Source organism: Martes martes, assembly GCF_963455335.1.
Source record: "Martes martes genome assembly, chromosome: 6".
NCBI lineage: Eukaryota > Metazoa > Chordata > Mammalia > Carnivora > Mustelidae > Martes > Martes martes.
The window spans coordinates 53,492,606-53,515,729 of NC_137893.1; the positions used below are offsets into that span (position 1 = coordinate 53,492,606).

The following is a 23,124-nucleotide window of genomic DNA, read 5'->3' on the forward strand; positions in this document are numbered from 1 at the left end:
GCTTGGGGTTACAGTAGCTTCCCTCCCCTTCCTGGGAGAGCTTTAAAGACCCTTCATTTTATAATGCACTTAGGAAAAAAATATATATATATACACATATATATATATATGCACACACACACTCACGCACTCTTGCATGACTTTATTCTGCCCACATTCGAGGATGCACTGTAGGCAAGCAGATGCTCGTAAGCCCATGCTGCTCACTGTGTTCTAATGAATGAAACTCATGAACCCATTCACTCATGGATACAAAGCATAATTAAAATAGTTAATGGTGCAACTGTAGGTTAATAAATGGAATTAATGATATAAAATCTTACAGGTAAGATACCCATTTAGGATTACTTTTTTAAATATAACTTACTGTATCATCCCAACCATAGAAAAGAGCATCATGCTGTGGTCCTGGGTCTCACCGGTAGGGAGGGAAGGCAGACAGGATTCTGCTTGCTGCAAAGCCCACACCACTCTCTCCAATGGGCCACAGAGACTCCTGCATGGTTCTCCTCACTTGAGTCCCTATATGCTTAATGGATGCAATAAGACCCTGTCATTATTTGCAGTTAGAACTAGAATCTCTAGCATCTTAAGGTGAGGAAGGACATAAAGCAAGGGTTACTAGCTGGGTAACTTTAGGATCAAACCAAATCGCATGCTATTTATTTATTCTTCTATAATATGGAGAAAGTATATTTCACAGGGCTGTTATTCCTTATTAATAATAGCTAGGCAAAATGAAATCTTACTCCTTCATTTCACTACCTGTCCTCCTTCCCCATACATACATATCTATTTAGCCTAACTCAGGGAGTTTTACTCCTCACCCCCCATTTAAGGTGGTTTTAAAAACCAGTCACTACACTCTTGAATGGTATGTTTAAAATGATGGGTTGCAATAATTAATTAAACAATAGGAAATACCATTTGGAGTAAAGTATTACATGTACTAGATCGCATAAAATAGATGTCAGTGTGAATGATGGTTAAAAAAAAAGACCAAACACCGCTGAAGGGTAAATAGCACTAAGAACCACAAGAGCAAGGGCATGGTCTAATTCAGGACGTTGACGACTCCTTAACTGAATTTGAGCCCTGGTTTCAGACAGTGTATTGTGAAAGGAGCTCTTGGAGCTCTTCCTTAGCAGTTCTTGCCTGGGAAATGTTTTTATACCAAAACTCTATACTGTTTTCCTCAAAAAAAGTTTATTTTAGAGTGAGAACATGTCACTACTATTTTTAAATCCTGGTGCATTCAGGTAAGTAGTCTTGGTACAGGATATAATCAAATCATGATACACTTCAGTGATTTTATACTGAGTCACATACTTAATATAAAGGCACATTAAACTGAATAAAAAAATAAGTGTTAAATTCTTGAGCTTTTAAATTAAAATTTCATAAAGTGCTTTTCATAAAGTCTCATATATTATAGTAATTAAGTGGATAGAATTTCCTTTACAAAGGCACCTTGAAAAGTATTGGCACATGGCATTTTGTCCTGCTCTTTTTTTTTTTTTTTGGTAAGTCTGAAGTTTCTTCATGTCTTCTTTTCCACTTCATTTAAATTTCCTTTAATTCATCATCTGAATAGCCAGCCCTGTTACAGAGTAAGGTGACTTTTAACTTGTCACTTTAAAGGTCAAGTTTTAGGCAGTTTTGGGAGTTTAGCAATTTCCCTAGTATATAAACAGATTCTTAGCAATTTAAAGAAAATTCTATTCAAGTGGCAAATTTAGAGCCAAAAGACTAATTCAGAGTCCATGATTTGAGATGGTGCTTTAAACACATGCTTTATCTTCAAGGTTTTCTGCTCTTTTTTTCTCAGGATTATCTGGAAATAAGTTGATAGCTGTGACAGGTATAACATTTGCTTTATCCAACTGAAGAATTCCTCTGAAATATAAAAATAGAAATTAAATATTTCCTGTCTACAGTTTCATAGTAAGGCAAGGCTACCTCAAGGATCTTTACACAGTATTCTCCCTTTTGTTACTTAAGTATCTGTCCAAGGAGGAAGTCTCTGGATTGGATCCAAGACCTGTTTTGCAAGTTCAGCATCATCCCAATCAAGATGTCAACAGAAGGTAGTTGTTTATGGAACTGATCAAGCTGATTCTCAAAGTTCACAAGGGAGTACAGCAAGAATAGCTGTAACATTTTTTAAAAAGAACAATGGAGAGCAGAGACTGTTGCCTGGTTTTATTAAAGCAATACAGTAATTAAAACCGTGCTAGTGGCACAGCAAGAGACAAAGCAGCGAAGAAGAGAGTCCAGAAATAAGACAAATGTATGTGGGAACTGCATTCATAATAAGGTAGCATTCTGACTCACTGGGCAAATTACAACTGGAACAATGGCCTCTGTTTTGAAAGCAAAAACTAAATCATAACTAGCTTAACCTATACACAAGTGATGGTAAAAACCTAAGTTTTAAGAAAACATAATTTTAAGACGGGAAAGGTATACTTAAGAAAAATTTAAAATCCTAAAAGACACAAAGGAAAGCCATGAATTGCTCTGAGCCTAAATTTAAGATTTTTGTATGATACCAGAAACAAGAGCAAAAGACAAATTGTAATCTGGGATAAAAAAAAAATTGTAATAAGACAAACCATAGGAGACTCTTAATCTCACGAAACAAACTGAGGGTTGCCGGAGGGAGAGGGTGGTTGGGTTATGGACTTTAGGGAAGGTATGTGCTATGGTGAACGCTGTGAAGTGTAAACCTGGCAATTCACAGACCTGTACCCCTGGGGCTAATAATACATTATATGTTAATTAAAATTTTTTAAAAATTGTAATAGATATTATGTGTGTATAATAGACAAAGGAGCTCCCATATGCCAATGATGATAGAAAACAAAAGAAAAACAGGTAAAAGTTATAAACAGGCATGTCACAGGAGAAACACACAGCCAATTATCACAAAGATGCTAGACTCCGCTAGACCTGGGCTAGCAAGGACACAAGGAAAAAGAAAAGGCAAGTTAAAATGAGATTTTATTTTTGTCCGCAGTAGCAAAAACAAAAAAGACTGCTGTCAGCTGTTGACAAGATACACATACTCTTTGACCCAGTAATTTCACTTTTAGGAATCTATCTCTAAATACACACGTGCCAAGAGATATGTGTACATTTAAGAGGTACACGAGAGAATTATTGAAAAGAACATGAAACTGGAAGATACCTGAATGTCTAGTGGAGAAGTGGTTACATGATGGCTTAGCTATGCTGGAAAACACTATGCAGCCAGGAGGAGGACCAATAAACAAATACACGTGCTGAGAGGAAAAGGTCTTAAGGCCATGGTTCCCATATGCACCAAGACCCCTGGAGTGGCGCTGCAGACTCACGGGCCCTACAGACTGTTTTAGATTTTCAAGATTTCATTTGGAGGTAGCTCACAGTTTCAACATCAGGTTGTACTACACATTCCTTTCAATGAGGTCAGATCTTTGCAAAGCTGGACTTTGGCAGCTGTGATCAAAAGCAACACTGTATAAAAGCTAGTGGTGGACAGGAAGTGAGGGTGGCAGTGTCCCATCTGATTCCAAGATAAGAGTTTTCTATAGGGCCCTTAGGATACACACAGCCCATTTGCAAATATACGTAAGAATGATATACATCTCTATGTAAGCTAAGAAATAAAGGGGCGCCTGGCTGGCTCAGTTAGTGGAGCATGTGACTCTTGATCCCAGGGTCATGAGTTCAAGCCCCACATTGAGTGTAGAGACTATTTAAAATAAAAATAAAGCATGAAAAAGAAATAAAAATTTTTCTTTTAATTTTCATCTGGCATTGATAAGGGGACCAAGGAAAAAATTACTGGCACACTGAGATAGCTATGTACCTGTCATTTAGTGAATAAAGCAATCTGAGGGACAGTTAAGAATCTAGCTGATAAACAACCTTATTATTATAAACATAATACTTTTGTTTTACCCAAATGGGATCATACTGTTTACTCTACCATACATTTTTATCAATACACAGAATTTGGGGACGCCTGGGTGGCTCAGTTGGTTAAGCAGCTGCCTTCGGCTCAGGTCATGATCCCAGTGTCCTGGGATCGAGTCCCACATTGGGCTCCTTGCTCAGCAGGGAGTCTGCTTCTCCCTCTGCCTGCCACTCTGTCTGCTTGTGCTCACTCTCGCTCCTCTCTCTCTCTCTCTCTCTGACAAATAAATAAATAAATAAATCTTTAAAAAAAAAAAAAAAAAAAATACACAGAATTTGGATAAAAGATGCACACCCTAAAAGTTAACCATGATCACCTCTGGTTACAACAATTAAAAAACAGGGAAATGAAGAGGTATTTTAATTTATGCTCTCTGTATTTCTATATTGATGAAATATTTTACTACCAGAAAGTAACTTTAGTACAACTGCCATTGACACAAGTATACTGCAAATCTGTTTTTAATTTTACACTGTATCTCTTCCCACAAAAATGCCCATAACAAAACATTTGGTAAAAGAACAATTAAAAAAAAAAATGTGCAACATGGTTTTCTAGGTAGGTTTGCCTAAAAAGTTCAAAAAAGGTCCCAAGCTTCCTGGCAGTCAAAGGAAAAAGGAAGAAACTATTAAGTTCCAGAATTTTCATTTTCAGAAAGAAATGGGAAATGTGAATTCTTCAGGGGAAACCAAACTAAAAGGTGGAAGAGATACTAACATTTCTTTACTCCGCAGGCTCTTTGCTTGCATCATGGCCTTCTAACAAAACCTCTAAGGTTTTAGTTCAATGTTACACATAAAGAAATGGGTGTTTCAAAGACCTTACGACAAGCAAGTAGAACAGCAAATGTCTGAATTGAATCTTTCTTTCCTATAAATCCTGGGATTTTTCTAACATGGTACAATATAACTTAAGCCAAAAACTGTGGTCATTTCTATCTACTGAAAATTATTTCTATTAAGACAACCAAAATGACTATTTAACTTATTAAATTTATTTTCTTTTTTTCCTAAGTAAACTCCACTTCCAACATGGTGCTCCAACTTGCAACCCCAGGGATCAAGAGTTGCATATTCTCGCAACTGAGCCAGCCAGCTGCCCACTGCCTGTTCAACTTGTAAAAATGCTAACAATAAATTCACTTTTACATGTATAAAATAATTTCTTATGGTTAAAAAAAAAGCCATACAGGGGCACCTGGGTGGTTCAGTTGTTAAACGTCTGCCTTTGGCGCAGGTCATGATCCCGGGGATACTGGGATCAAGCCTGGTGTTGGGCTCCCTGCTCAGTGGGAAGCCTGCTTCTCCCTCTCCCACTTCCCCTGCTTGTGTTCCCTCACTTGGTGTCTCTCTCTCTGCCAAATAAATAAATTAAAAATCTCAAAAAAAAAAAAAAAAAGCCATCCAGAAAGGGAAACAATTAACAATTAAAGTATCTCTACTTCTACCTCTGTTCTCATTCCCACGCATTAAAAGTAACTTATTTTGTCATTCCAGAAGTTTCCTATGCATTTATATACACATATACATAATACTTTTGTTCTACCCAAATGGGATCATATGCTACGCAGTGTTTTCCCCCACCTAATAGATTTTGGATTCTTTGCTTCTCGGCTGCACAGAATCCCACTGCACATGTGAATTGCTTGCTAGTCAGTTAAGCCACCATTGATAAACAGTTCAGAGGTTTCCTCTTTTGCTTTTGCTTTGTTACAAGCAATGCTGCACTAGTCTTCTAAAATCCACTTCATTTAAAATTGATACTTCGAGGTAGAAGGGCGCCTGGGTGGCTCAGCGGGTTAAGCCTCTGCCTTCGGCTCAGGTCATGATCTCAGGGTCCTGGAATCGAGCCCCACATCGGGCTCTCTGCTCAGCAGGGAGCCTGCTTCCCCCTCTCTCTCTGCCTGCCTCTCTGGCTACTTGTGATTTTTCTGTCAAATAAACAAATAAAATCTTTGAAAAAACAAACAGATAGATCGAGGTAGAAAATTATACATGGCGAAGCTCTTGTTTCACTTGTTAGTCTAACACTGCATTTTTTCACTAAAATGCAATGTTTCCTTTCTCTCTAATAGGCTAAGATCTTAGAGGGTAGAGTTTGTCTTATTCACATCTGAATCCCCAAGACAAGTGTCTTGTTCATGACAGATATCCAATAAATGTTTTAGTTTTGCTAAAGTTGGAAGACAAGCTAGAAAAAAAGCAGACATCATTTTCCCTCCATCTCATCTTATAGCCTTCCTAATATTTATATTTTGTACTCTAAAATCTCTAAAATACAGTAAATACAACTCGCTTTTTAATCATTAAAAACACTAATGCTGTTTAAAAATAATAACTACTGGGGTACCTGGGTGGCTCAGTCAGCTAAGCAGCTGCCTTCCACTCAGGTCATGATCCCCGGGCTCTAGGATCAAGCCCCATGTCAGGCTCTCTGCTTAGTGGGAGCCTGCTTCTCCCTCTCCCTCTGCCTGCCATTCTGCCTGTTTGTGCTCTTTCTCTCTCTCAAAAAAATAAGTAAATAAATAAGATCTTAAAAAAAAATACTTACTTGTATTCACAAACTGGGAAGAGCACCTTTAAGATGGTTATTACCACAACTGCTCCTATAATTCCAACCACCATGACGTTCAGAAACATAAAGAATACCGGAAAAACACTGCTCCAGAACCTACACAGATCTTTTCTGAATTTTTCCATCCATTGACACATCACCTAAAAGAGGAGTTTTGATTAGACAAGCCAAGTACCATCTGATCTCTAAGAGACTTAAAAAATTATGTTCTAGTTTTGAGCGATGATAAAATTCTGCATCTTGACTGTGATGCTGGTTACATGGGTGCCTACATTTATAAAAACTTATCTACTGTACATTTTAAATGGGTGCTATTTTATTTTAAAATATACCTTGATAAAATTATTTACAATTTTAAAAATTATGTTCTAGTAATACAGGCATAGGATGTTACTTTGTTATCCTTTACAATTATTTATACTATTGTATATAAATTAAGTGAAAGTTATTGCTAAATAACTTTTTTATTGCTAAATAACTTATTTATTGCTAAATAAATAATAAATAAAGAGGTTCGGCTAGTCTATGCCAAACAGACCAAAGGCAACCGTGGGTTTCTAATAGTTGGACAACAACAGCAGGAGAGAAAGACAAACGTGTTAGTGGCTCTTGGCCCAGATGGGGAGTTCACTGGGCACAGAACACGTCAGAACAGACACTAAGGTGCACGGACGGGGAGGGAGGCATATAGGCAGAGTGAGGGTGTTGGCGTTCAGGCAGCAAAAAGTGACCAGTTTCTACAACAACCCCAAGCAGGCAATCCCAACTGTCAGTGGGAACCTAAAAAAAGTCTCTAGAATCCTTTGGACCCCAGATCTTGCTCACTTAAACAGAAATTATTTCAAGTAAGAGGCTGAGCTAATACATACGGAGGTATCAAGATACTCAGTGTGAACCCCGAATATATTTCTAGGCAGCCGTATCACGCCCTTAGTAATATAGGGGTACTTAACAGGTGGAAATACATCCTTACATTTGTACCCGATGTATTTAATCCTGGTAACAACTGCATGATTTTACAGATTAAAGTGGATGCCCCATTGCACAGATAAAGAAACTGAGGTTAGAGAGCCTAAAAACTTGAAGATCACACAACTAGTACGTGGCAGGACCAGGATTCAAACCCATGCGGTCCAACTCCGGAAAGTACACCCTTCACCACGTGCGCTCGGTCACTGTGAAGATCCTGAGGGCCCCAGGCCTCTGTGTCTGTGTGTGTGTGTGTGTCTGTGTGTGTATGCAAGCACACGCACGTGTGCTCGAGACAGCAGTCACAGAATCAATAAACAGGAATATGGGAATGACTCTGGAGCTGAAAATCCCCCCAGAATGATATCCAAGGACTTGATAATCATTATCTAACTGTATTATTAAATGGAACTTAAGAAGAAAATGGGAAAACCTGAAAGCCTCCCACTGCAACAGTGAGGAGCCCACTATTAACATTTCACACTCCCAGTCCTCATGGTTTCCACCTCATCTGAAATGCTGTTTTCTTCTGCAGATGTCTGTAATAGAAAGATAATCCCGAATACCGGATGTACCTTGTAAGAAGACGGAGGCTCTGCTCTGAGAGGAGTCTCCGGTAGTTTGCCAGGGAAAGTGTCTTCATCTACAGTGGTTTCCACATTCCTGAGGAGATACTGGCTGGTGGTCTGCAGTGAGCTGACACCTTCTACTGAGAAGGAAGAGCCACGTCACCAAAACGCTAGGTACACGCTAGTGTCTCTCTTCCTAGTTCTACTGTTACTATCCCAAACACATGTAGGATACTAAGAATATACTTTCCCATCCATAGGAGAAAAAAAATAACATTTCACTGTTCATGTTTAAATGCTAGAAAGGAGCCATAAACTCAGACAGTAAGAGGGAGCTACACCAGTTATGATTCTACCACACAGAACGCAGAAGTCCAATTTTCAGAAAGTTGCGTGTTTTGGTGGAAAAAAATGAATTCTTCTTTCTCTAAATGTACCTAAACGATATTCTGATTGTGTATTTTATGATGACTGCCCAGAGTAAGGGTAGCTATTTACTACAAAATGTCACCAAGCAGTCACCACTGATCACTTTTTTTTTGATCACTTTCTATTAAGACTCGAGATAGGTTCCTGGAAGATCTTATATGGACATATAAAGTAACAGGTGTTATAAAGCATTTCTGAAAGAAGCCTACTTCCAAACATATTAACTATGATTAGAAAGCTATCCACTAAATAAATAATTTCCTTAATACTTTAAGTAACAGCCTTTCAAAGTACCTTTTTTGGAGAGGTTGGGAAGGGTAAATAAAATGTCGCTGTCTCGGGAAATAGAATACAGCATGCTTTCCTCCAAAGGTAGGGTGTAGTTTGAATGTCTGAGTATCGCCTGATTCTTAACTAAAATATCAATTTCGGTAACATCCTTTTGTTGAGCCTAAGAAAGAAAAAAGAAATAATTACTCTTTATTTTAAATAATGGCACAACCCCCTAAGAATTTAAAACTAACTTTTCCTCCTTTGTTGTATTTAACTAAAAAGCTTATCCAGTTCACAATTACTCTGCATTCCCTGCACTTTGAGGCATTTAATTAGCAACTTTAATCTGAGTGTTTTAGCATTCAGTATTAGAAGCTTGCTCTCTGTCCCATTTCATCTACTTAGCCAGGGGAAAATGTGGCAGAGCTATAAACCAAATTCAATCCCTTCAATCGCTCTATTTACTAATTTTTATAATATTTTAAAGTGATATAAACATGTACGAATATAGTCATTTTTTTAAAAAATTAAAGACTTCAAATGCTAAATGAATGTTAAAACAAGTAAAAAATTCTAAATGCTTGTACGCAGGCAACATCGGGGTAACATTCTTCCTTATCAAGTCAGAAATAAATAATACAATAATGTAACACATGCATAATACCCAGCATAAATCTTTAGGGTTTAATTCCCAATTCATAATCACATTATCGTACCTGTTTTCCATCAATCTCTACTACCTCTTCTTGAATGACAATTAGTTGCAAACTGGAACCAGATGTCATAGGCCACTCATGAACTAAAATCCTTACACTGACAATTCCAAAATATTCTTTTTCCTCCACATTTTCCAGATTTCCATTCTTCACTATAAAAAAAAAAAAGTAATGACAGCTTTGAACAAAACAAATGCCACCAAATCTATTGCTGAATTTGATTATTTTGATGACATTTACATGGAAAAAGACAGTTGCAGAAAAATTTCTTTGGCTTTCTCAATCTCCGACTTCACTGATGTTACAGAATTTATGAAAATAAAGACAACTCGATAAATCCTCACCATGTCTACAGTTGTTGAAAAGGGAAAAATGCTCGATGGTCTTTAGACTACCACAGTAGCAACATCATTCCTAGTCCTTTACATAGTTTGTCAAGGAGGAACGAACAAGGCATAACTACTTACAAAGCAACCAGAAGACAGAGCTAATCCCATGTAATAGTAAAGTAAGTACATTCATCCATCCATTCACTCATTCAAACTCCAGGGATCTAGGGGCCCCAAAGCAGTGAGAACACTAAGGTTGTTTTCTCAATTCTTTCTCCAGTAAGTGACCTGTTGCTTTTGGAGGGCAGGGATGGGGGAGAGGCTGGGACCGCCCTGTAATTCCTCCCTACTAAGGGACAACGGGGCAGGATCAGGGGTCGGCAAGACTCCTCTCTGGCGGAGAGCCTCCGAAACCACAGCAGTGGAGGCGGGACATGACAGCTGCAGCTGGTCTACAGAGCCAGCGGTGACCTTCTGGAGGCAGAAAACACTACAGAAAAAGATAAATCAATATACATCAGTGAAACCAGTGAAAAAGGAGCATTTAGCTTCTCAAACGTTAGTCTCTCAAATGTTATCATATGAGGACGGTTGGCCAAAAACAAACCCAGATGGATAGTCTGCATACAGATCCACCTGTTTAAATTGATTCTATGCTCTTCCCTAAGATCCTTAGGGCTCTTCCCTTTATCTGGAATGTTCTCTACTACTCCCTCGCTTCTCATCCATTTTTAATAAACTCCTACTTAAGGAGTTCTAGCTACTGTATCCCTGTATCTCTGAGTCCGTGCCTTTCTTTAAGCACTAACTTTCTTGCAGTGTAGCTCTTGGTTTATAAGCCTGTCTCCTTACTAGGCGGCCTTCCCCTGACAGTACGCGTCAGGTTTGTTGTTCTGTGGCTTCTATTCAGCAGTGATTCCACCCAGAATCAGACATACATAATTTAAAATAAATATGCCATCATCAGTTACCAATACTATTCAAAATCAGTCTAGTGGTTCTAAATCCCAGTCTAGGGGTTCTAAATCCTAACTATGCATCAGAATCCACTGAGGAATAATACAGACGCCCAAGCCTCATCCCAACCAATAAATCAAAATCTCTGGGGGGTACAGACTACCATTTCTAACTTTTGAAACAGGTATAGACATTTCCATTAAGAACCAAGTGACCTAAACTTTTAGTTCAACCTAAATCTTCACAAAACTGTTCCTCCTTGACTTCCCCGTTTCTGTAAACAAATCCACCCTCCTCCAAACTCGCAAGGACAGAAGTTAGGCGGTTACATTTGACTTCTGCACCCTCATTCCCTGTATCCAGTTAGTTGCTTCCTTCAGGCCACCCCAGGTCCAGTCTCTCTTATATTTCTCCCTTCCACCGGGGGTGGGTTTGGGGTGGGGGGGTGGAATATGTGGTTCAGGAACTACTCAACCAACATAATGGTTACCTAACTATTCCCTTCTTCAATCCCCCTCCCTTCAAAGCATTCACACAGAGGAGCCCGATTAATCTTCTGTAACGAGTTCTGACTACACAGCTGCCTTGCTCAGACACCTTCAGCGGCATCCCTCTGACTTGTTTGGTAGTTCTCTGAATGGTCCTTCTTCAGGCTCCTTCTGGGGGCACTTGCTGCTCTCTCATTCTGGTCTGCCTAACCTCCCTCCCTCCCCTCCTCTAAGGCTCCTGGCTGTAAAACATCCCCTCTCCTGTGGTCCATCTCTGCGTTTTCCCTGGTTGCCCGTTGGTTCTGCTCACAGAACAGCATGCTTCTTGTCAGCGTATCTGTCTGCCCAAAGGCTGTGCACAAGGGCACAAGAGATTCAATAGAGGGGAAAATGCAGTCATATAAAGACATCAAGGTGGTGACTCTTCAGCCCCCAAATCTGGCACCCCTGTTGGAGAAGAAAATAAAATTAAAAAGCACAAAAGCCCTTGATATTCTGACTTTCCTGACTGTGGTAGGCAGCTTTCAAAAATGGCTCTCCACGACCCTTGAGTCTGGCAATTCATGTCCTTGCGTTATTCCCTTCCACCAAGCATGGTCTGGACCCAGTCACTTGTTTCTAACAAACTGAATACAGTAAATGTAACGGGAAGTCACTTCTGTGATTAGATTATAAAGGCTGCAGCTTCTGTCTTGTGAGGGTTCACCCTTGCTGGTGGCCTCCCTCGTCCTCCAGCCAATATAGCCAGCTGCCATCTCGTGAGATGCCCAACAGAGAGGTCCATGTGGCAAGGGAAGGAGGGAGGCCTCTGGCCAACCTCCTGCAAGGAGTGGAGGCCTCAGTCCCACAGTTCTAAATCCTGCCAACAGCCGTGAGTGAGCTAGGAAGCAGATCTTCCCCAGCAAAGCCTTGAGAGAACTGCAACCTTACAGGACAGCCAGAGGTCCCAGCTAGGCCAAGCTCAGATTCTTGACCTACAGGAACCAAGAGATAATACTGTTGTCGCCTACTAAGTTTAGAACTAAATTGTTACAGAGGGCAGCTGGGTCACACCCTGTGGCAAATTCCTAATGAATATGCCATCAATGGAATTATTACTTAAACCAACAACAGCACTTCTTTTCCTAGCTATGAAGAATTAGCTTGTTGTATACTAACCTTCTCACTGAGAGCCACCAGAAAAGATGTAAAAAAAGAAACACACTCATATACACTCAAAACCCACATCTGTCTAGAGGCAGCAGAGAGCTAAAAAGTCAGCCAGCGCCCCCACAAGGCATTTACCGATTCCCAAGCTTGACAGCTAGAGAAGCTGCAAAGCTCAATAGAAAGTAAGGACTCAGAGGCAGAGAAGCTAAACAGAGCTGAATGGGCTGATTTGGGCAGTCCCATGCAGAGGGGCAGAAAATAAAGATTATGGCTACAAGATCCTAGAGAGAAGGGAAGAACAGAAGTAAGCGAACATTCTATGCAGTCTTCCCCCTGCAGAAACATGTGCTGATTAGTAAGTAAGTCAGGTGGGCTGAGAAACCAAGCCTCTATCTAAGACACTAAGAAGCTAAGCAGAACCCTGGCAGGCTTAAGACAGCGAGAAGTGTGAGGCCCACAAAACAGGGGCCCTCATAATCACCCCCAGTTTTCACTGGGGAGCTACGATGAGCTACATCTGGGGAAAAGCAGTTAATAAGAAATAGACTAAGCCTCACAGAGGTAAGAACCCAGCGTTCAGTCAGCCCAATCCTCGACTTAAAAATTATGGTATTCTCGGGATGCCTGGGTGGCTCAGTCGGTTGAGCGTCTGCCTTCGGCTCGGGTCATGATCCCCGCGTCCTGGGATCCAGTCCCACATCGGGCTCCTTGCTCCGCGGGGAGCCTGCTTCTCCCTCTGCTTCTGCCTGCCACTCTACCTGCCTGTACTCTATCTCTCTGACAAATAAATAAATAAATAAATAAATCTTAAAAAAAAAAAATTATGGTATTCTGACCCTTGTTATCATGACTGCCAGGGGTTAAAATCAATCCTCTCTGGAGTAAGATAATAATATCTGGAGACTTTATAACTTTTTGTACACAATATCAAAAATAATACATATTTTGAAGGAGAAGGATCAAAAGAAAACACAGATCCAGAGGGGCTCAAAAAATTAGACTGGGCAGACTTTTAATTTTAAAGTTAGGGATGGCTGAGTGGCTCAGTTGGTTAAGCGTCTGCCTTCAGCTCAGGTTGTGATGATCTCAGGATCCTAGGATCAAGTCCTGGATCCGGACTCAGCAGGGAGCCTGCCTCTCCCTCTCCCTGTGGCTTGCTCTCTCTCTCTGACAAATAAAAAAATAAAATCTTTAAAAAAAGAGAGTAAATCTTACTTTAAAAAATAAATAAAGTTACCGAAAGTAATAGGTTCAAGAAAATAGATGATAGGGGCGCCTGGGTGGCTGAGTCAGTGAAGCGTCTGCCTTAGGCTCGGGTCATGATCTCAGAGTCCTAAGATCGAGCCCCGCGTCAGGCTCCCTGCTAGGTAGGGAGTCTGCTTCCCCTTCTGCCCCTCCCCTTGCTTGTGCTCTCTCTCAAATAAATCAAATCTAAAAAAAAAAAAAAAAAAAAGAAAGGAAGGAAAAGAAATAATGGGTGCCTGGGTGGTGCAGTCTGTTGGGCACCCAACTCTTGGTTTCAGCTCAGGTGGTAATCTTGTGGTCGTGGGATCCAGCCCCCAACGCTGGGCTCACGTACAGCGCAGTCTGCTTGAGACTCTCTCCCTTGTCCCTCTGCCCCTCAGACTAGGAACCCCTACCCCCCCACCCCATCCCCCCGCCGCCCTGCTGCTCCTGCGCACTCTCTCTAAAATAAAGAAAGAATCTTTAAATAAAAGAAAATAGGTGATAAAATGAATAATTTCACCAGGTAAGTGCAAGCTACTAAAATCAAAATTAAAAATATAAAATTAGGGTGCCTGGGTGGCTCAGTGGGTTAAGCCCCTGCCTTCGGCTCAGGTCATGATCTCAGGGTTCTGGGATCGAGCCCCGCATCAGGCTCTCTGCTCAGCAGGGAGCCTGCTTCCCCCCTCTCCCTTTGCCTGCCTCTCTGCCTACTTGTGATTTCTCTCTGTCAAGTGAATAAATAAAAAAATCTAGAAAAAATATATATAAAGTTTTTTTTTTTAATTGGGGGGGGAGGGGAGAGTTGGGCCAGTATCCAGGGCCTGAGCAGGAGATGGAAAACAAAAGAAAAAAGAAAAAAAAATTTTAAAGACTAAAATGGACATCCTAGAAGTAAAGTCCAGTAAATGAAAACAACTCAATTAGGCAGAGCTAATGAATTAGTGTGCGGGGAGAATGAAAAGAAAAAAAGGATAGAAAAAAACAGAAAACAGTATAAAATTTATATGGAACTTTATGAAAGAGTCAAACATACACGTAAATGAAAAGCAAGAAGGGAATAAGGAAGAGGACTTACAGTACTTTTTGAAAAGATAATGCTCAAAAATTTCCCCAAAAAGACAGGAAGTCACAGATTAAAGAACCGTACACCTGGGCACATCACAGTAAAACTACTGAAAACCAAAGACTAAGAGAAAACTATTAAAGGCAACCATTGAAAACAAAACAAAACCTTATTATCCATCCTGGAGCAATGAGCCTGACACTCTCAACAGAAACTCCAGAAGTGAGAAGACCATGAAACTGGTCTTTAAAATGCTAACCTATGAAGTACTAAACCTATGTTTCCCCACCCAGTAAAAAGATCCTCCTAAAATGCAGGCAAAGTAAAGACGTTTTCAAATAAAAGCTCACATAGTTCATGGCTAACAAATCTGCACTAAGGGGATTTCTTGATCCTCTACTAAGGGGAATTTTTTAGGCAGGGGAAAAATGAGCCCTGAGGGGAACATGAAACACATATACACTAAGTAAGTGTGGGGTTTTTTTCTTTTTTTTGAGATTTTATTTATTTATTTATTTGACAGATATAGATCACAAGCAGGCAGAGAGGCTGGCTGGGGGAGGGGGGAGAAGCGGGCTCCCCCCTGAGCAGACAGCCCGATGTGGGACTCGATCCCAGGACCCCGGGATCATGACCTGAGCCGAAGGCAGTAGCCCAACCCACTGAGCCACCCAGGCACCCTGAGTGTGGGTTTTGAGTGTATATGTGTGTGTTTCTTGTTCCCCTTCTTCATTTCTTCACTCAGGAAGGAATGAAGAGCGATGGAAAGGGCAACCATTGAGGTAAACATAAATGATTACTGGACTACACAAAATAATAAGAACAATTATGTTGCATAATCATGGGCATGATGCATAATATTAGGATTTAAGAACACAAAGAGTTAGGGGCGCCTGGGTGGCTCAGTGGGTTAAAGCCTCTGCCTTCGGCTCAGGTCATGATCCTAGGGTCCTGGGATCGAGCCCCGCATCGGGCTCTCTGCTCAGCAGGAAGCCTGCTTCCTCCTCTCTGTCTGCCTCTCTGCCTACTTGTGACCTCTGTCTGTCAAATAAATAAATAAAATCTTTAAAAAAAAAAAAAGAACACAAAGAGTTAAAATGTATGACAGTAACAGTAAAAATGCGGAAAGGGAATAAATGGAGTTTCCATGTTCTGAGGTTCTTGCTTTGTTTGAGAAGTGATAAAAATTCTAGTTTATTGATCTCAGAGGTAACCATTAAAAGAACAGGAAAATAATATAAAACCAACAAGATAGAGGGAAATGTTGAAAGAAAAAATAAAAAACCCAGAAGAGGGCCAAAAGGAGAAGAAAAAGAGACATGGAATAGATGGGACACAAACAGGAAACAAATGATTCAGATTAAAGATTTAAATAAAAAAAGATTTAAATCCAAATATATTAGTTGTAACACTAATATAAATAAATCAAAATCCCAAATAAAAGACAGATTGACAGACTGATTTAAAATAAGACCCATCAGTATATGCTGCTTATTAGAGATTCACTCGAATTGTAAGGACCCAGAAAGACTGAAAAAAAAAAAAAAGGAAAGATACCACACAACAATCCATCTTCCTCCCACCTGCCAGGCCAAAAAGCAATTGCTGTTAAAATAATATAGATAAAGCTGACTTAAAGGCAAAAGTATCACTAGGGATAAAGACATTTTATAATGATAAAAAAGTCAATCTACAAGGAAGACATACCACTTCAAATCTGTATGCATTTGGTAATATTGTGTCAAAAGATAGAAAGCAAAAAATGACACAGCTGGGAGAACAGACAAATCTACATAGTGGAGATTTAACATACATTCTCAGTAACTGACAGAGCAAACAAATGAACAAAAGTCAGTACTTCCCTAACAGACTGAACAATACAATTAACAAAAAATTTCACCCAACATATGTAGAACATCATATCCAAGTAATTATATGATGTACTTTCTTTTCAAGGACACCTGGACATCACCATTTCCTAAAACTGACTATCTGCTAAGCCACAAAGCAAGTCTCTGAATTCAGGGGTTAAAATTATACACCGTGCAACTCTGATGACAGAGGTGGAAACAGTAAAAAGTTCCAAAATGTTTAGGAATTAAGCACTGTAACTTCTAAATGACCCACAGGACAAGGGACTCTCACTACAAATAACTGGAAAACACTGTGAGCTGAATGACTATAAAAGTACGTAACAAATTAAGTACAAAATACAATTATTTAGAGAAAAATTTACTGCCTTAAATGCATATATTAAAACAGGTAGTAAGACTACTGTACGTATTTCTCATATTCCTTATTTCCTTCAAATACTGTGGTACACCATAACATATCTGCTTGTCTTTAAACAGCTCAAGATTTTAAAAGATTAAAAAAATATTATCTGGACATAAGGGTAGAAGCAACCAGAGAATTAGAGCAACAATTCACTTTTCTTTTTATTTTCTCCCAACTGTGATAAGCACTCCTTCAAGATTTTGCCTCTTACTTGTAAATCTCCACTTATTACCCTTCTTTATATTCTTACATTGGTATCAACCTACCAGAAATGCAGTTCCGGTCAACGACAATCTCATGAGAAAGAAATGTGAATATGCCAGGAATAACCAAAATAAAGTAGGATTTGAATTTTAAACACATTAGTGTTATTATACTCTCCAGTAATGATGTATGTTATTAATTTAAAATGAAAATACATCACAAAAAAAAACGTGTTTCACAAATTTAGTATTACTAAAAACAGAACAATTATGGAAATAATTTAGTAGTACTCACCTATCAAAGTCTGACAGCTTATTCGGGTTACACCACTATTTACAGGGAAGTCATTTACATATACCTGTCCACTCTCATAGGTTATGTTAAGAACAACCTTAAAATAAAGCAGCATATACATTAATTCCAATGGTTTATAAATGATGACAAATTCTTCATGTCAAAAATACATTATCTAACTAAATTAGAGGTGCAGGGAAAAATAACAGAAGCTGCCTACTACTTAGCTCAGTGATACTAAAACATAATCAAAAGGAGACAAACCTGTTCTTTGGATACCTCCCCATCATCTTTCAGGGTAGTTACGTTAATTCTGATGCTGTCCTGCAAAACATACATGAAGTGGATAGGTATGCATTTCACCAAGTAAGAAAAGCTCAATTCTTTTTCTTTTCCCCTCAACTATATTTAGTATAATCACTCAAAACATCAAAAGAACATTTTTTAAAACCCAGCATTTTTATTTTTACAGCCTTTATTATGCCCTTATTCACAATTCCAACTTCTCCTAATCTGTATTTTTTCCACTTCACTATGAAATGTCACATTTATGAGCATATAATATGTAAATGGAGAGTTTAAGAGAAAAACTTAACACTCATGTACCTACTACCTAGGTTAAAAACCAGAGTATCGTCTATACCTTTTAAGTCCCTGCGCGACCCTCTCTGTCCTGTTCCCCTCCCTCCCTCCATTTTCATCATTTCTTGCTTTTCTTTATGGTTTTATTGTGCTTGTCTCTCTCCAAACAGTATGTTGTTCAGTTTTATCTGTTTCTAGGCTTTATGTAAGTGGAACAATTTTGTACGGATTCTTCTGGAACTTCTTTTATTTAAAACTTTCGACGCATGCAGCTGAAGACATTTATTTACAGTGCTGTGTAAAAGCCCATCAAATGATTACCGATTTACTTATTTGTTCCACTATCCATGGACATTTGAGTCGTTTCCAATGTTCTCATTTTCATAAACAAAACTGCTCTAAACCTTCTTCTTCTTTTTAAGATTTCATTTTATTTATTCAACAGAGAGAGAGAGAGACAGCAAGGGAGGGAACACAAGCAGGGGGAGTGGGAGAGGGAGAAGCAGGCTTCCCGCTGAGCAGGGAGACGGATGCGATGTGTGGCTCAATCCCAGCACTTGGGATCAAGACCTGAGCCGAAGGCAGACACTTGCCATCTAAGCCACTCAGGCACCCCCTTCTTTTTTTTTTTTTTCCTTTATTTTTTTCCTAGTAATCTCTACACTCAACGTGAGGCTCAAACTTACAAGACCAGTGCTCTAACCCCTGAGCTATGGAGCGTGAGGCTCAAACTTAAAGGCCACGTGTTCCTATGACAGCCAGCCAGGCACCCCTGCTCTAACCCCTCTGAAATAGGACCCCTTGTGCCCGTGGACAAGTATGTACTGTTCACAATCCTTAAGAGGCATTAAATGCTCAAAAGCAGTTACTCAAATATTTAAGTTTATTAATGATACGCTTTCTAAAGAGAAGAAAGCTCTATTTTAATAAGTATTCACCAATACTCACAGGGTTCACAATTTGTCATTTGAAAAACAAATCCTTCCCTAAGTTGACTCACAGTTAGACATTGTTATCTAGAATAAAAAATATTTTTTTCCAGGGGGTATTCTTCGAAAATAGGAAAATTATTCATAATCAAAATAATATACAAGAGTATCTCTTGGCACCATGACTATCTCTAATTCTTTATACACTTCCAACAAATGAGAGAATGAGACTGAAGCACCTGTATGAGGTTGACGTGATTCTACTCAAGGAACAGGACTCTAGCATGGAAAGTCCATATCATACATTTGGTACACTTGCCAACCTACATGGGGGCCTACGAAGCTTCAGAACCAGCATGGCTTTCTCCAGGTCCATCCTAATCTAGAACTAAGCATGGGCCAGAACCAATACACTCATCTCTAGAACAAACCAACACTCAGTAAGTCATCAAACTGGTGGTTATAGTTTTTGTGTTCTAATTCCAGCCAAAAATTCCTCTTTTCAAACTAGAGGATCCGTCAACTATACACTCTATTGTTCTTCTAACAGCCCAGGGAGAATCCTCCAATGATAGTATTCTAAGAAACCTTTTCATAGCTTCTGCCTTTCAGTAGTGAACATACGCTATATTGTTAGTAATTTACTGTACTTACATAGATCACTTGCCTAGTAAAATCTGCGGTTTGTAAAAGACAATTAGCATACACTATCCTGCTGTATTTTGCAAGAACCAAATTCAATTAAATTTTTTAGTCTTCGGAATGATTGCATTTCAGAGGTGACCTGGGTCCCTTACTGCCTTCTGAGCCCAAGTTCAGAGATAGGTCCTATTTCTTGCTCTGAGAACCTCTGACTGAACTGGAAGTTCAAGCTTGTGAGACAGAATGGCAGAGACTTAAAGAGTGGGTGGCAGAAGTTTCTACCCACCCATTTTCAATTCTTCCTCTAATTCCTTCACTCAACAAGATGCCCAGCTGGTACACATAGCTTCCTAAGGACAAAGGACAAATAACAGATACCTCATTTAAAATAAATGAATTAAGTCTCAGGGAAATATGCGAAATAAATATTTATACATATAAGAAGGTATGTGTCCTCTGGATGCCTCTCCTTGGTGACAAAATTATTTTAATATTAGAAGCATGTACTACAAAAATTTGCATTATTTTACAATCTGTATAACCTCAACTTCTAACAATTGCACATGTAAACAAAACAGAAAAATGACTATAATCCAGTAGCTCTGCATACTGAGGGGATACGGAGAGAATTTTCCTAACTTTCAGTTTTCTTACATTCACATCAGGTTAGATACAAAAATGAACAGATGAACAGATACACAATAAAGCATAAAGTATAATAAAATGTTAACGGTGGCCTAAGTTTGTGCTATTCAATATGGTATGTACCCAATAACCACATGTGGCTATTTACATTTAATTAAAATTAACATTTAAAAACTCAGTTCCTCAATCGCCCTGGTCAGCCACATTTCAAGCACTCACTAACTACAGTAGTCTAGTGGCGACTGTAATGGACAGAGCAAACACCATCATTATACTGAAGTCTACTGGACAGACCTTATCTAATCTGGTGACCACCACAACATTCTTTCAAATGTTCTGTATATTTGAAATAGGGTTGCTTGGGTGGCTCAGTCAGTTAAGGGTCAAACTCTTGGTCTCAGCTAAGATCTTGATCTCAGGGTCTTGAGTTCAAGTCCTGCACTGGGGCTTAAATATTAAAAAAGGAAAAAGAAAGGAAAAGGAAGGAAGGAAAATTAAAAAAATAAAACATTGAACAATTTAGATCAAGAGGCTTCAGTTTCCCATATAAACATTTCCAAGGAATGCGATTCTCCCTCTCCCTGCTCAGCATTCTTTCATCTATGAAATTCTGAGTTTAGATCTGGACTTTCCAAAAGTGGAAGGATGGCATAAAAAGGGAGAACTAAAATGATGAGCTCACTAAGCTCACAGTGCTTTCAGCTTGCAGTCAAAATGCATTTTTCTCAGACTATATGGGGCCAGACTTAAGTATCCTTGGATTCACAAGGGACTATGATGAAGCTTTAAAATTTGGAAAACAGGGGTGCCTCGGTGGCTCAGTGGGTTAAAGCCTCTGCCGTCCGTTCGGGTCATGGTCTCAGGGTCCTGGGATCGAGTCCCTCATCCGGCTCTCCGCTCAGCGGAGAGCTTACTTCCCCCTCACTCTCTGCCTACTTGTGATCTCTGTCTGTCAAATGAATAAATAAAATCTTTTAAAAAATTTGGAAAACAGTGGAATTCCAGAACTTTAAGAATCATTTCATTTTTATTTGGTGTCTTGGTACTCAGCGATCACATTCGTATTTTTGACCAGTTGCACTGTGATCCATATACAATTTCATATAAAAGTGGTTCTTAGGGCTTGCATTGTTGTGCCTTCCTGAAATGCCCCAGCAGAATTGAAAGTGAGATATGCTCGTTATTTTTCTTCTCAGAGAGAAAATAATGTCATTCAAAGTAAAAAAAAATTTTTTTTGAAGTGATATTTATGCTGTAATTCACCCCTGAATTTAGAGTATTCAAGTCTTGACCGGTAAGAAAAAGTATACCTATATTGTTTCTTCTCATTCTGGGAAAACTCCCATTTTAAAATCGCCAAACTTTTCCCAACCATACATTCAATCGATGAACGGCAAATACTGGTTTATTTCAACATGACTGCCCCGCGAAAGCGAGAAAAACCCACCACCCTCCAGTACAAGGGCGCAGTGGTTATCCAATTTCAGCTGCTTCACAATCAACCTGGGGGGCTTGCCGACACAGATTACTGGGCCCTACCCGCAAAAGCACGGATTAGTGAGTTCCCAGCCTGCTCCCAGTGGATGCTGGTGCGGCTGGAACCCGGAGTAGGCGCACCCCGGAGCCCTGCACGCCGCGGGGGAAAGCAGTACTTCCCGTGGCCGCGGGAGCAGACAGGTGGCCTGGAATCGCTCTTGTTCTCTCACCCAGCCACTTCGACGTTTCCCGAACACTGCGCGGCCCCAGTGCCGGCTCTACCCCGGGAAGGCGCCATTACAAAAGGCTGGGAGCACTTGTGATCGCGTACTTTCGACGGCAAAATCCCCTCCGGCTGGCAACGGTTGGGGCTGCCCTAAGAATCCCCAAGTTTCGCGGCACTGGGCTTAACCACAGATTAAGTAACCCTTTTCGCGCTCTCTCTCCCGTTTCCCAGGCTGCCCCCATTTCGTTGGATGCTTCTCCCCGCTCCTCTCTTGGACGCCCGGACCCCTCCCCCTGGCCCGCCGGCCGGTGGCAAGAAGCGTCGACGCGGACACCGACGTCCTACGGCTCCAGCCCGGGCCTCCCCGGAGGGTCCGTGCGAAGGAGCAGCCGAGCCGCGCCCGCCCTGCCCTACCTGCGGGGCTTGGGGCGGCAGTGGCAGCTCCTGGGTAGCTATCCTCAGCCACCCGGCGGCCGGTAGCGCCGCGAGCAGGAGCAGCCGGAGGGCAAACGACGCCGGCGGGGAGCCCTCCATTTTGGACAGGCCAGCGGCGGCGGACGGCCGGGAGCTGAGGGCCGTGCCAGCCCGAAAGGCGGGGGCGAGGGCGGGGCGAGGCTACCGGGGGGCGGGACCCTGGGAGGAGGGACGGGGTGGGGGCGACAGGGGCCCGGGAACTCGCCGGTGGCCGCGGACCGCCAGGGCTCCGGGAAAAGCGGAGTGCGCGTGCGCGCCTCCGCGAAACGTCGGGAGGGTGGGTGGAGTCAACCGGGGGAAGGTCCTAGTTGGTCTACAGACTGGCGGGCCGAAATGGAAGGAACTACTGATCCGAAGGAGTGAAAATGTTTTCATTGACGTGATTTTAAAATTAGTATATAAACGAGACTAGTATATATACGTATGGAAATAGCTATAGCTCTGCGTGTGCATATTTTACATATGTATAAACTGAAATGATAATACCGCAGAATTGTCACGAGGGGGAATATGTCACGAATATGTCACGAGGGGCAATTTTATTAAATCGGTAGTTCTTATCCATGACTGCACATGGGAATTGCCTGGGCAGTTTTTAAAAAATTACTGATTGTGGGGTCTTACGGGGCACCCGAGTTTCTGATTTAGTTAGTCTGGGCTGCTGTTCCGGC

The 23,124-nt window shown here is 40.6% G+C and overlaps 1 protein-coding gene across 2 annotated transcripts; it reads right to left on the minus strand.

Annotated features, from left to right (window-relative positions):
• Positions 1-631: 631 nt before the first annotated feature.
• GINM1 (glycosylated integral membrane protein 1) lies at positions 632-22,714 on the minus strand. 2 transcript variants are annotated; one of them, XM_080805595.1, is made up of 8 exons: positions 22,394-22,714; positions 17,744-17,803; positions 17,480-17,576; positions 9,492-9,643; positions 8,797-8,953; positions 8,080-8,210; positions 6,512-6,675; positions 632-1,896 (listed from the first exon to the last, which is right to left on the minus strand). In XM_080805595.1, exons 1-8 carry the CDS (start codon positions 22,511-22,513, stop codon positions 1,782-1,784), a joined length of 996 nt encoding a protein of 331 aa, XP_080661721.1. In that variant the 5' UTR covers positions 22,514-22,714; the 3' UTR covers positions 632-1,781. The 2 variants fall into 2 exon arrangements, with proteins under 2 accessions (XP_080661721.1, XP_080661720.1); XM_080805594.1 differs by having other exon boundaries at positions 8,080-8,213; positions 22,394-22,560.
• Positions 22,715-23,124: the final 410 nt, after the last annotated feature.

Excerpts from the sequence above, each read along its gene's own strand:
- GINM1 (XM_080805594.1), bottom strand. The coding sequence starts at position 22,513 with ATGGAGGGCTCCCCGCCGGCGTCGTTTGCCCTCCGGCTGCTCCTGCTC. Across the intron at positions 8,954-9,491 it reads TAGAGATTGATGGAAAACAG|GCTCAACAAAAGGATGTTAC; the intron begins GTACGATAATGT and ends TTTCTTTCTTAG. Across the intron at positions 8,214-8,796 it reads TCCCAACCTCTCCAAAAAAG|TAGAAGGTGTCAGCTCACTG; the intron begins GTACTTTGAAAG and ends CTTCCTTCTCAG.